Below are 15047 nucleotides of genomic sequence, written 5' to 3'. Positions count from 1 at the left end.
ACCTAATAACCTTACTCTTATCCACATTTACTCTCACCTTTCTTCTTTCACACACTTTACCAAACTCAGTCACCAGCTTCTGCAGTTTCTCACATGAATCAGCCACCAGCGATGTATCATCAGCGAACAACAACTGACTCACTTCCCAAGCTCTCTCATCCAGAACAGACTGCCTACTTGCCCCTCTTTCCAAAAATCTTGCATTCACCTCCCTAACGACCCCATCCATAAACAAATTAAACAACCATGGAGACATCACACACCCCTGCCGCAAACCTACATTCACTGAGAACCAATCACTTTCCTCTCTTCCTACACGTACACATGCCTTACATTCTCGATAAAAACTTTTCACTGCATCTAACAACTTGCCTCCTACACCATATATTCTCAATACCTTCCACAGAGCATCTCTATCAACTCCATCATATGCCTTCTCCAGATCCATAAATGCTACATACAAATCCATTTGCTTTTCTAAGTATTTCTCACATACATTCTTCAAAGCAAACACCTGATCCACACATCCTCTACCACTTCTGAAACCACACTGCTCTTCCCCAATCTGATGCTCTGTATATGTCTTCACCCTCTCAATCGATACCCTCCCATATAATTTACCAGGAATACTCAACAAACTTATACCTCTGTAATTTGAGCACTCACTCGTATCCCCTTTGCCTTTGTACAATGGCTCTATGCAAGCATTCCGCCAATTCTCAGGTACCTCATCATGAATCATACATACATTAAATAACCTTACCAACCAGTCAACAATACAGTCATCCCCTTTTTTAATAAATTCCACTGCAATACCATCGAAACCCGTTGCCTTGCCGGCTTTCATCTTTCGCAAAGCTTTTACTACCTCTTCTCTGTTTACCAAATCATTTTCCCTAACCCTCTCACTTTGCACACCACCTCGACTAAAACACCCTATATCTGCCACTCTGTCATCAAACACATTCAACAAACCTTCAAAATACTCACTCCATCTCCTTCTCACATCACCACTACTTGTTATCACTTCCCCATTAGCCCCCTTCACTGAAGTTCCCATTTGTTCCCTTGTCTTAACGCACTTTATTTACCTCCTTCCAAAACATCTTTTTATCCTCCCTAAAATTTACAGATACTCTCTCACCCTAACTCTTATTTGCCCTCTTTTTCACCTCTTGCACCTTTCTCTTGACCTGATTGGGAAATGCATAAAAGAATGAGCCAGGAGGTCGAGAGAAAGGTGCAAGAGGTGAAAAAGAGGGCAAGTGAGAGTTGGAGTGAGAATGTCGTAAAATTTTAGGGAGAATAAAAAGATGTTTTGAAGGAGGTAAATAAAGTGCGTAAAACAAGAGAACAGATGGGAACATCGGTGAAGGGGGCTAATGGGGAGGTAATAACAAGTAGTGGAGATGGAGTGTGTTGAGGGTTTGTTGAATGTGTTAGATGATAGAGTGGCAGTTATAGGATGTTTTGGTCGAGGTGGTGTGCGAAGTGAGAGGGTCAGGGAGAATGGTTTGGTAAACAGAGAAGAAGCAGTGAAAGCTTTGCGGAAGATGAACGCAACCAAGGCGGCGGGTTTGGATGATATTGCAGTGGAGTTTATTAAAAAGTGGGGGAGACTGTGTTGTTGACTGGTTTATGAGGATATTCAATGTAAGTACGGTTCATGGTGAGGTTCCTGAGGATTGGCGGAATGCATGCATAGCGCCATAGTACAAAGGCAAAGAGGACAAAGGTGAGTGTTCAAATTACAGAGGTGTAAGTTTGTTGAGTATTCCTGGGAAATTATATGGGAGGGTATTGACTGAGAGGGTGAAGGCATGTACAGAGCTTTACATTGGGGAAGAGCAGTGTGGTTTCAGAAGTGGTAGAGGATGTGTGAATCAGGTGTTTGCTTTGAAGAATGTATGGATCTGTATGAAGCATTTATGGATCTGGAGAAGGCATATGATATAGTTGATAGAGATGCTCTATGGAAGGTATTAAGAATATATGGTGTGGGAGGTAAGTTGCTAGAAGCAGTGAAAAGTTTTTATCGAGGATGTAAGGCATGTGTACGAGTCGGAAGAGAGGAAAGTGATGTCGGTTTGCGGCAACGGGTGCATGGTTGTTTAATTTGTTTATGGATGGGGTTGTTAGGGAGGTGAATGCAAGAGTTTTGGAGAGAGGGGCAAGTTTGCAATCTGTTGTGGATGAGAGGGCTTGGAAAGTGAGTTAGTTGTTCGCTGATGATACAGCGCTGGTGGCTGATTCGGGTGAATCGGGTGAAACTGCAGAAGCTGGTGACTGAGTTTGGTAAAGTGTGTGAAAGAAGAAAGCTGAAAGTAAATGTGAATAAGAGCAAGGTTATTAGGTTCAGTAGGGCTGAGGGGCAAGTCAGTTGGGAGATGGGTTTGAATGGAAAAAAATGGAGGAAGTGAAGTGTTTTAGATATCTGGGAGTGGCTTTGGCAGCGGACTGAACCATGGAAGCGGAAGTGAGTCACAGGGTGGGGGAGGGAGCGAAGGTTCTGGGAGCGTTGAAGAATGTTTGGAAGGCGAGAACGTTATCTCGGAGAGCAATAATGGGTATGTTTGAAGGAATGGCTGTTCCAACAATGTTATATGGCTGCGAGGCATGGGCTATAGATAGGGTTGTGCGGAGGAGGATAGATGTGTTGGAAATGAGATGTTTGAGGACATGTGGTGTGGTGTTTTGATCGAGTAAGTAATGAAGGGTACGAGAGATGTGTGGTAATATGTTGGGGTGCCATTTCATATGTGGCGGGGTGGCGACGAAAATGGATGAAGGCAGCAAGTACGAATATGTACGTGTGTATATATGTATATATCTGTGTATGTATACGTTGAAATGTATAGGTATGTATATGTGCCTTTGTGGGAGTGTATGTATATTCATGTGTATGTGAGTAGGTTGGGCCATTCTTTCGTCTGTTTTCTTGCGCTACCTCGCTAACGCGGGAAACAGCGACAAAGTATAATAGATAAATAAATGAAAATATATATATAAGTGTAATTCTCATATGATTATGAAGACAAATTATAATTGAAAACAAATAATCGAAAGTAAATATTTTATGGGTATTGAGCCAACGTGATGACAAAGACCGCCCAGTCGGCACAGCACCCTCACTTGCTGTTTACACTGGCACGAATTAAAACGAAAGTTTGGATTCAGTCCCAGGAAGCGGACTTCCTCTCACCATTAGTTGAATGTTGTGTATTGCAGTTTCTCCTCGTAGTGTTTCCAGTTCTCTCCACATTTCTCCTTTCTCTTCCTATTTTCGTCCCTCTCTTTACCTTTTGTATAACGATCCATTCTTCAGGTGGAGAGCTATCCATGATTTCATGGCAGATCATGCAAACATGGCGGAGCCCACCTTAGCGCCGGCCAGTCGCCTACTCTGATGCGTGGATCACCTGCCGTCAGGAAGGTTCACTAGCCAATCCTTGGGTGCTGCAGGTGTGGTATCCTTTAACGCTGCAGGTGTAAGCAGGGTCATAAGGTGCTCTAGTTATGGAGGAAAGGAATGGCTGGTTTCATGTCGTGTGGCCACCCTGACGTGTTCCTGAACAGCCAGTCCAGCGTAACGTGGATGATAGACACGTAACTGGTAATATGCCGCCAATTTTTTGTGTGTATCTTATTTTCACGTCACAGACACTGATGGAATTTATGATGATGTGATGAAGCGTGTGATTGTTTAATTGCTTTCTGTCCTTGAATCGAAGTAACACTTCTTGTATGCAGTTGAATGTATATCTATGCTGACATACTCATGTGAGCATGAATATTCGTATGTGTGTACACTCGGCAAATGTGAACTCTCAGGTTCTATGGATTTCTAAATGAGTGATCTTACTCCAGTTGTTTTTACTAAAGTATGGTTGGTACTTCTATTAATATATATATTTTCTTTACTTTTTAAGTACTAGAAAGATCCCTTCTTCACGGCATATTCTTTAACCTTAATCTTTGTGAAATAATAAGAAACTATTCATTTCTTGACATGGGACATGCAAGTGTAATTTATTACTTTGGTGATATTCATTTTCAAACTCATTTGCTCTACAGTTATAGTTATGCAAAGCTAAAGGGATAAGTTGTCTTTTACCATAGATATATGAGGCTGGTATGAAAGAGATGAAAAGAAAGTTGAATGGGTAGGCTAAAATCATAAGAAAATCTAATAGCTTTGCTGAGAGAAACATTTCTTTTCAAATTCATTGAAAATTTCCGCGCTGACGTTGCGCTGAATATGTATAATAGCCGCGGTCACTGAAATAAATAGCAAAACATCATGACCGTATCTTAGTCTGAAGAAATTTTCAACCAACTGCATGCCTAGTTTTCTCTAATCACAGGACTCTGGAGCATGGATGAACATATAAGTGAATCAGTCTCGAAGTCATGTATGGCTTTTGAGGCCATTCCATCTGTTAAGGAGCACTTGAAGAATATGAAAACAAAGATAATAATGAGATTTCAAATGAAACGTGAATGAAATGTCATAATCATGCTGAGATATAACAGTAAATTTTTAATATTTTATAATCATGACATATTTTTTGACTGTTTCTTTGATTCTTCATACTTCATTATAGTCATTCATTTTTCTGAACAATTGTTATATATACAGATACATTTTTTTTTTCCAAAAGAAGGAACAGAGAAAGGGGCCAGGTGAGGATATTCCCTCAAAGGCCCAGTCCTCTGTTCTTAACGCTACCTCGCTAACGCGGGAACTGGCGAAGAGTATGAAAGAGAAAGAAAATATTATTGGCAAACACATTAGAGTATTCAGTATAACAGATACAAGACGATAGAAATGAAGTATCCGCTAGTTCCATTTAAGAAGGTTCCTTCACGCCTTCATTTATACCCAATATCTGTCCTAATATATATAGTGTTATTGTTAAATGAGGAGAGCAGGCATACCTTATCATTATACAAGGATAACGTACCAAAATTTTTTCCCATGTTTCAAAATGTGAATCATGAAAAATGTTCCTATAATCTTTTGTTGACTAACATCACTTTGCATCCATGGTTATGTGTAACCACGTAATGTAAACAAATGAATGTTTCTGTTTCCAAGCTGGAAGTGGGTGTCACTATCCTTGTATCTGTGCAAATTCGTTTTAATGTTCACGTTCTCGTGGATGTCCACGTCCTTATGGAAGTGCATAATCTTGTAAACATGCGGGTTCAACCTGATGTCCGAGATCTGTTGGACGTCCATGATCGTTATGAAGTCCACATTCCTGAATGTAACATCTACCTTAGTTAACAAACCAGTAGTACATTAGGAAAGGCAATATGAATGTTAAATCTTGACGGAGATTTGCTTGCGTTCCTATGTAAAAGGGTCAGTAGTAATATCAAACACCAGATGATACAGGAACAATCCCAATTTGATGATATGAAAGCATTTCCTCAATTGCCCCAATCATATCAGTCCCAGAGTAGCTTTGCTGTCCGTTACGTAAAGGTGTGCAGCATTATCATGTAGGCAAAGGATAATAATCTAAATGCAATGACTGTCATTAAGGCCATCAACGTCAGCATCTAATCACCAACGGAAGAATCTGAATATTTTCCATAGGTGTTCAAGATCCTTGTATAGTTGTACATTACTCTGTAAAGGCCCATCTGGTTATTGGGATTTTTATGACGTCAAATGGGCCCGGATATCCCGACGGAGTTTACCGGTCATGTTAACATCTAAACACACACACACACACACTCACACACACACACACACACACACACACACACACACACACGTGTTTTCACAGTGGAAATACTAGAGACATGGAATAGGAAGAAAGACTTTGAAGATACTCAGGTGTCTAGAAAAGACATTTACAGAATAATAAAAGGTTTCGACTTGTATATGGCTCATGGTCCTGATAAATTTCACCATTTGTGCTGAACATGTGCACAAATACACTAAGCAAACCTCTTAAAATACTGTTCAAAACGTCGCTGGGGTGTGGTAAAGTGTCTGGGGGTGGAAAAGAGCAAACGTCATAGTTATCTATATGGAAGCAGACCGGCAAATGGCGATGAACTGCAGGCCTCGTCCTTGACGAGTGTGATCTGTAAGGATTTGGGAAGGATTATCGGAAAGCAAATGGATGGCTTTCTCCAGAGGAGAAATTACCCAAGTGATACTCAGTACGGATTTAGGAAAAGGGGGTTATACGTACATTTCTACGAGAATGTTGAGTGGGTTGTTTAGATCTGGACTGCCTGAAAGAATTTGACTCTTTGCCACTTGGGAGGTTCATTAAGAAGCTGGATCACCAGGGAGGAAAAAGATAGTGGTTTCGTCGAAGGATAGAGGATTATATAAGTAGAAAGGGACAAAGGACGAATGTCAGAAAAGTCTTCTCGAAATGAGCACCACCGGAGTTTCGCGAAGATCTGTTCTTTGATCATTACTCTTCTTGATCTATGTTGATTCACCTGAAGGTATTCAACACCTACCTTAATATGTTCGTAGACGGTGCAACATTTATGAAAAGTGGTGAGCGTTTAGTATTGTATCAAATTACAAGGGAACATTGACAGACTCCAAAGTTAATCTGAGACGTGATTGATGAAGTCTAACTCGTGTAAATGTTAAGTGATAAGCATGGGCTATAGCGAAAGAAATTAAGCTACAGGAATGAGTGAGTGAGAAAGACTTGGGAGTCAACATTTCCCTAACCTGTCGCTGGAATCCCATGTTAGGGGAATAGTTAAGGAGACCAAGTCATCTTTTGCCAATTGTTAGAACTGCATTCAGGTTCCTGGATCAGGAAATATCCAGCAACCTGTTCACGTCCTTCATAAGACCAAAATTAAGATATGCATCTCAGGGTTGGTTAGCCCACCTAGAAATGCACAGAGAGCTAATAGAGGAGGTTACGAAGAGAGCAACCAGAATCAAGAGAGATGAGTTACAGGGAAAGGCTAGAGGCCTTAGATTTGCTCGGCTTGGGAGAGAGAAGAGTGAAGGGCGATCTCATCCTAATCTTGAGTTTCTACAACACATTTATGACATAACAGTGAACAGTTCGAGAGATTTGGTGAGAGAACGTGATTTTGAGTAAGAAACGTTTTCAGAAAGATGTAAAGAAGTACTTCTATAGTACAGGAGTGGTATATGAATAGAATAAAATGAAAGAAGACATAGTCTATATAGAAAGCATAGAGAAATTCAGAAAGCTGGATGATAGCAGAGGATGTTCAAGGGGTTGAGGCCTACGAGTGTAAAACTCACCCCACGTACGTTACAAATAGGTAAGTACAAATACCTGATTACACATGCATACACACAGACTGGAAGTAATGGAATACCTAACCGAAAAGCAAATGGAAAACAAACTGCAGTTGAAAAACTACCCAAGTGAGGGACATACAATCGTTCAAAAAAAGATCATGTTTAACGAAATTCTTATATTTCTATAGACTGAACTCCGCTTTGGACAAGAAAGACGGTTGATTGGAATATGTAAATCTGAATTGCCTGAAATCATGTGACAATGTTCAACATAGGGGCTTGGTAAAGAAACGGGAACTTTAGGAAAGAGAAAGGAGTAACTTTCGATGGTTGGAAAATTATATTGTTGGAAGGGAATGAAGAGCACATGCCATGAATGCCTTCTCTTGAATGGTCTGGGGTCATCAGCAGAGTGCCGCAAGGTTCACTCCTGGAGGTTACAAGAAGGACTAGACTCTTACTTTAATTGTTTGCAGATGATGACTAGGTCATAAGAGAAGTAGAAAGCGAGGAGGGTTGTGTCACTTTACTGAGATGGTCAGCGAAGCAGGAGTTATTGAAGAATTTTGGAATGGAAGACCGTATTGGAAAAAAGTAGTGAGGGTTTTTTGAGGGAAGAAATATAGATTAAAACAAACATTCATGCTTCCCGTCTCGGGAGGCGGTGATATGTTTCATGCATGTGCGCATGTTATACATTTATTTAGGGTCACATAACTTCCTCTCATTGAAGGTGAACATCGTTGAAAGTTATGAATAGGTTGCTGTGCTTTGGGGCAATGGCCTACGGCGATCATCGAAGCTATAAAAGACAAATGGGTATTTGTTTTGTCAAGCAGTCGGTTCCTATCCTGTAGCATGTGTATGAAGAAACCTATGAATGGGATCACTCTGACCTTACACCGAGATATCTACAGTATGAACGTGTGGGAATACTAAAGTCTAGCATGAATTTGGCAGTTATGGATCTGACAACTGCAAGTTAACATGTTCTTTCGTTCATGTCATGAGTATCCTGTACTTTACATTATCTTAGAATTAACCTGCAACAAAAATCTCCAGGGAAGGGACTTACCGGTGGCAGGCGCTCTTATGAACTAGTCTGGCAGGCAGATTAAGTATAGAGAATCACAACACAGAAGGGGAACGACGCTCATATGTTGTGGATCGCCTATGATGACTCATCAGGCCTAGAAATGATTGTGTCGAGTACGTCAGCCACGGCCGTTAAATATATGTATTTCTTATCTGTTCCACTGGTGTCATTATACGTTTATGTCGTTATGATCTTTTACATGTTAGATCTGTATCGTTACGTGGTGCACATTTCTATCTTCCCTCCCAGAGCAATGTTACATTCTAAGTTTCGTTACTTTACAAATTTTGTTTTGTTACGATACACTTAAGGTTCTGGTGAAGGGTTTTTACCTCTGTGTAACGTCTTACTACATTATGAAAGTCTGTGTGTGTGTGTGTGTGTGTGTGTGTGTTCATAAGTATGTAAATATGTCTACATGTGAGACGATATATGTATGTGATATTCAAAATAGGATTTGTTTTGCAGTTCAGTCAGTTCATTCTCATAAATCACGCATTTTCTTGTCCGACATTTTGATACGACATTTTGTTGTTGTTGTTGTTGTAATAGTCATGTGTTATTGTTGTAGCCTGTGTTGTTGTTGTAGCCCATATCATTTACAACTCGGGCTATAAATAACATGGGCTACAACATAATACGTACCACAACAGTAACAACATGAGCTAGAACATTAACAGCGCGGGCTACAACAACAACACATGACTATCACAACAATAACACATGACTATCACAACAATAACAACAATAACAAAACTTCGTATCAAAATGTCGGGTAAGAAAATGTGTAGTTATTGTTGTAACCCATGATGTTATTGTTGTAGCCTTGTTGTTATTGCTCTAGCTCCTGTTGTTATTGGTGGACCTCTTGTCATTGTTGTAGCCCATGATGTTATTGTTGTACCTCGTGTTGTTATTGTTATAGAACGTGTTGTGTTGTAGCCAATGTCATTATTGTAGCCCGTGTAGTTATTGTTGTAGCCCATGTTGTTATTGTTGTAGCACCACCATTACTTGTTTGCAAAGCTGATGGACCTCAGGAGTCTGGTAACACCTTCCAGTGGCTCCTTAAGTTCTGATGTAGAGGATATGTTGAAGATCTTTTGGTGTTGGGTGAACGTCGTCCAGATGGGTATTGTGGTGTGTAAGGTAGAGTACCACACTGGGTATATTGGGGTGGGGAGTCGGTGGTGGTATGATCGAGTGGTTCCTTTGCTGCTGAAAGACAGTGAGGACTGAAATTATTTAGATATTAAGGAGGTAGCATAAGAAAAGTCATCTATGTGTTGGTATTGATTTATTCAAGGTAACAATCACCAAACAACTCTGCAATACAAACAGTATTTTGTAATTATAGTCGTCAACTTCCATCCAAGATGTGTACGTAGTTTTTTTCTAATGTATATATATATATATATATAGTGTTTTATGACAAATTTCTTTTTTTTTTCTTCTTTTTATGTTGAAGGCTCCAGACTCAGTCAAGTCCACATCAAGGCTGGGCCTTGTGTGTGAGTGGACAGGATTGGCAAGAGTAATTATGTGAAAAAAAAAAGAGAGGTTTGAGTGGGTGTATGGTGCTTGTAAGGAGAAGATAGTAAGACTCTCCCAGTAGTCCCGTTTAGATGAGCCAGAAAGTATGACCCGCAATCCTGACATGGAGGGTGTAAGATGGGACATTGTTAACCATATTCTAATACCTAAACATCGATACTCCCAGTGTGATAACCTCCCATTTAAAGATAGTAATCTAATAATCTGTCAATCTACACTATTGAAAAAAAATCTAAATTTCACGGCACTTAATTTCAGGATCAGTATCCTTCGCTTGGCTCTGATGGCCAAAAACAGTCATTATATGACCGAAGCGTACGTTCTCCGTCATGCTGGAGGTAGGACGCTAATTTCATGGACGGTATCAAGTGTGATCGTCCGATACACCAAGACCAGAGGTGTGCCAGACGCTGTCTACGATGTCCTCCTGGGTGTTCTCTTGGATCTCCTATTCCATCTCCGGGAGTCACGTCCGTTCTTCCAGAACCAGCTACCAAAGTCACATCTTGGCATTTGTTGTAGGTCCTGGTGAGGTCGTCCGATCTTCTCGGACCTGTCGTTGGAGGTCACCTGCTGGCACTCTTATGGTGGTCACAAGTGTAATCGTCCGTTGTCCAAAGGCCTGTTATCCAATGTCTCATCTTGGATATATAGCACGGGCCGGCGGTGCCGTCCGTTATACAAGGACCTGTTGCCCCATGTATCCTGTAGGGGACTCTTCATACAGGTTCAGATGTAATGGTCCGTTCTCCACAGACCTGCTATCCAAAGTCACATCTTGGATTTCTGTTGACGGGTCGAGGTCGAGCGAGCTGTTATATCGGGACCTGATGTGTCAGTTCCCTGCAGGATCGCTTGCTGCTGATCTGATCATCGAACAGATCAGACTTGATGTCCCCCGATGATGGGCTGTTAAGGAGCAGAAAAAGGGCATCAGTCAGGCCAATATCACGAGGAATTTTGAAGTCAATGGAAAAGTATTTGATGAGATGATGAATGAGATGGATAACTGAAGATTAGAAGATGAGACAGGAAACAAAAGAAGAAACAAAAGGAAACAAAATAATATAGAACAAAAAATATAGAAAGCTTAGCATGTTCGTCGATACTGAAGTAAAGAAGGTGGATAACAAGATGAAAAAGATGACACTAAAATCCCAGGAAGGATTGTATTGTAGATGAGGAAGAGGTCAGCATTAGAGGTAGCAAAACTTTAATTTTTGAGATGATTCAAAAAAAATTAAGAAAGCACAATGATAATAATGAAGAAGGTTCCGATCGTGAGCAAAAGGAAGATGACATGGAATTGAAGTCTGAAATGAAGAGGGCTAGTGGATGATTGTAAAGGTGAGGAAGAAATTGATAGTGCAGAAAAGGAAGACTATAGAAAAGTGAAAGAGGATTGTAATGGAAATAAGGAACATGATGGAGACGATTGGTCAGAAGGTAAAAGATGGATTACTCCATAGGTAAGGAAGCGGACGAAGCGGTAATGGCAAAGAAATATATGAACTCTAATAAGAGAATAACGATGACATAAAGGATGACATCGAAGAGGCGAAATCAACAGAGTCTGAGAAAAAAAGATGACTTCGTATATCTGGAGGAGGACTGTTAGAGTTAACGCGGGAAAGACAGGTAACTGTGCCTAATATTTCGTAAATGAATCAGGTTTAGTAAGTGTTACCTCAAGGGGAACGTCCAATTTGTTCTCGAGGTGCTGGTAGACGGAGTTTGCTGCTCATCTTCATCCAGGCAGTGTTCATGTCGGTCGAAGACCGCTTGGAATGGAAAGTGGTGGGAGAGGAGCATCTGATGTCTTCTCATACTCACTGACTGTTGAGAAACGTCGTTATTCAGCCCCATGTTGACAGAGTCTAAAAGATGACAGTCCCCTTTCCAGCATGACGCACCCACACTGCCTGTTGGAGAGAGACAAAATAAGCCTTACTGAACTTAGTAATAAAGTAATAATTTACTAATATACGGGTTAAATATTTTTTCCTTACTATTTTTGTTCACAATTACGCTTTCTGTTATGCATCAAATTTTTGTCTTGGCCAAACTTATGACTTGTAAACACTTGAAAAAGATATTCACTTTGCCTTCCTGGTGTTCCACCTTTCGTGTTCCAGCTTTACTGGACTGGTCCACGGAGCACTACAGTACCTCACAACTGATAAAGATTCTTACCTCTTGGCATGATGATCTCCGCGTAATCCTGTACATGGACTACTTCCCAGCCCGAACCCTGCAATAGACAAGATATTAACGTTAGAGAGTGATGCAAACTTAAGGGACGGTAGTTACAATAGTTTTAGTTTAAGGGAAGAGATGTGGCGGTAGACGACCGTAGATCAACGTTATTATTTGACAACTCGACGTTCACTGATCGTCTGATGAACCAAGTCGGTTCTGCTTGACCGTTCATTGATTTCACCCTGGAAAACCAACTCAAATATCTATGGACATACTAGCAGTAAAGAGTAGTATTCAGTACACAGGATAGCTCTAGCCAGTTTTCAATACGGAGTGCCTCACTTAGGTCTTATTTCACTTGCTTAGCTTTTCTATGCTAAGAATATAATGGAGTCGTGCACCACGAATCTTACATACAAAATACCATCATCTATTTGATTTAAGGAAATCAAACCTAACGTTTCGGCACAGGTGTGAAACTATACAAAGTGAAGCACAGAAAAACACTCGAGAAACTTACTATTGTAATAACATCCCCAATTGAAGATGTGATTTTGGACGAAATCTCCAGATTGAAGAAAAAGACAGCTAAAAACAGGAACCCCCCTGAAACGCTTGCCCTAATCCCCAACGTATATGCTGCGATCTGCTCCAAGACTGCTCTAAGCGCGCGGGGCTGACGGGAGAATATATATACCCGAGCCGTCCGGGTGGATGCCAGATAGCCTCTTTCACTGATTATATTTTATGTTGCAAGTATTAACCTTGAAATTTTGGATAAATACCAGTACGTTATAAACCTTCCATTTAGCATCTGTTCATATGTTTTTATGGTGCCATATTTCATAAATGAGATTTCCAGAATGATTTACCGGGCGCCCAGAGGTGGAATATGTCAAGGAGACGGGGACTCCCCTTCCGGCAGGCTTGGAGCAGGGGAGCCGGCGCCGGCCCACCACTGTAGAGTTAATTGCCATTAGGTCAGTGATATCCGACAGTATCAAAATATGCATTTCGGTGCCACTGAACGTTTTCCATGGTGGGACAACGCTGGGATCTGGTTCGTGTAATGCTATGACAACGTTATCGTTCTGTTGTCTTATCATCAGTCTGCTTCCGTTTCATATTTTCCGGTGAAGTTTGGATTTTCTCATACGGTACATGCTTGCCCAGGGTCGGACCCGCGTTAAGTTAGAGTACTCGTCGTGCAGTCGACCTGTACACCGACCCAGGTGTTTTCCTACTCCGGGATCGATCGGTTAAGGGGGGTCACTGGCTCAGGCTAGGGTGAGTGTGAATATGCAAAAGGAGGAAAGAGAAGGTATAGATATGTAAGGTTAAGAGATATGGCAACACTAATACAAAGGTCACACCCCGTTATAAACAGTCAGTATTCTCTCTCTCTCTCTCTCGCGCACACACACACACACACACGGGAGCATGCAGGTCTAGGAATTCACAAAACGTGAAATAACCAGGAAGAGATGCATGAAAAAGGTATACAGGGAGAGAAATACACAGGAGAATGAAGCACTAAGGTGATCGGATCAATACTGTGTTGTCACTTCATCACTAACTTTATAAACTCCATCATCATTACTTCACGTCCTCAATGTTCATGAAAAAAAATATTGGATTCTTATATTCTTCGTTGCATCAAATGGGTTGTTGGGACGCTTCGATCGAAAGTAGAGTCGCATGATACATGTAGGTCGATGTAACTTCTGCCCAAATTGCTTTGGGTTTGTACTAGTACAATAAACTAACTCAGAGCGAATATGGTCATGCGTCTATATATATATATACATTTTTGTTTTTCCATATGTTGGTATGTATGTGTGCGTGCACAGTGAAGAGATGAAATACAGCTGATATGAAACATGATAGTCGAGCCATACTGTAGAGGTGACACAAAAGCGGCGAAACATCAGCCCAACGAGCGAGTAACCTGTCGAGCACAAAGACCTCCGTTATGTGCCAAACAGCGAGGGACTGGGTCTTCACAAGCGGGGTTAATGGACAGCATTCGCTAAGCAGTACATTAAGAAATCTGTATCCATCGTGTAATCCTTGATACTTGTGGCCAGTATTTAGGGTTCATGTGGTTCAATCAGCCTCGTGTATCGTTTTCCGTTTATTATCTACAGTGAACAAACTATATCATTACGCATGTCATACTTTACAGTTTCAAACATAGGGGAAAGGGTCTGATATATTGTTGTGGGTCATATCATGTATAAGTAAACTTTTTTTTGGCAATGAAGGCTCCAGTCACGGATATACAACGAGGTAGATGAAAGGGAAAAAGAAGAGACAATGAAATGTATTAACGAATTTTGGAGTAAGTAGAAAAAAAGATCAAAAAGTGCCAAGTCATAGTTATTGGAAAAAACATGAGATGGTATAGAGGTCCAAAGCTTCCAGGTGTTGGAAAAGAGACAGTTATCAAAATGTCCCACCCTTGAGTTGCCAATGGCCAGAGAGTAATCATGTAACGCAGCAACTTGCCGAGTATTGCATGGTCTAGCTGGGAAGGGGACACACACACACACACACACACACACCCAGCCAGCTCTCGGGAACAATACCTAAGCAATACTTAAAAGAAGAGGGAAAGAGTGAACCAACATTGCAGCGTAGGGTAAGTCAAGCTTTGAAATCAGCCTGGGAGAGCTGATAAGTCGGACCTTACACTTCTCATTTGGTAATGGTACTGTACAAGATAAGAAAGTTATCAAATAAAAACGTGAAGCGGTGAAGGAACATCCCATAATGGAATTATCAGATGTTTCTACATTCCTCTCGTGTGCTATCTGTCGTATTAGATATTTTCTTATAGTTTGAGTAAAAAAGATATGTAATATCTTTACATCAAAAAGCACAGGATATATGACTCCAATGAAGGAAGTATGCCACAATATTTTTGGC

The 15047-nt window shown here is 40.8% G+C and overlaps 2 protein-coding genes across 3 annotated transcripts in view; one reads left to right on the top strand and one right to left on the bottom strand.

Moving 5' to 3' along the window:
* Positions 1-15047, top strand: part of LOC139752821 (uncharacterized) — a 227792-nt gene that overhangs the window by 76245 nt on the left and 136500 nt on the right. The gene's annotated exons all lie outside the window — the stretch shown is intronic.
* LOC139752819 (uncharacterized) lies at positions 9771-12781 on the bottom strand. Its single transcript, XM_071668763.1, has 4 exons — positions 12640-12781; positions 12114-12171; positions 11608-11842; positions 9771-10829 (listed from the first exon to the last, which is right to left on the bottom strand). Exons 2-4 carry the CDS (start codon positions 12121-12123, stop codon positions 10736-10738), a joined length of 339 nt encoding a protein of 112 aa, XP_071524864.1. The 5' UTR covers positions 12124-12171; positions 12640-12781; the 3' UTR covers positions 9771-10735.

This window comes from Panulirus ornatus, chromosome 13 (assembly GCF_036320965.1).
Source record: "Panulirus ornatus isolate Po-2019 chromosome 13, ASM3632096v1, whole genome shotgun sequence".
Taxonomy (NCBI): Eukaryota; Metazoa; Arthropoda; class Malacostraca; order Decapoda; family Palinuridae; genus Panulirus; species Panulirus ornatus.
Note: the sequence above shows the minus strand (reverse complement) of the source record. Positions and strands in the feature narration are given on the sequence as shown.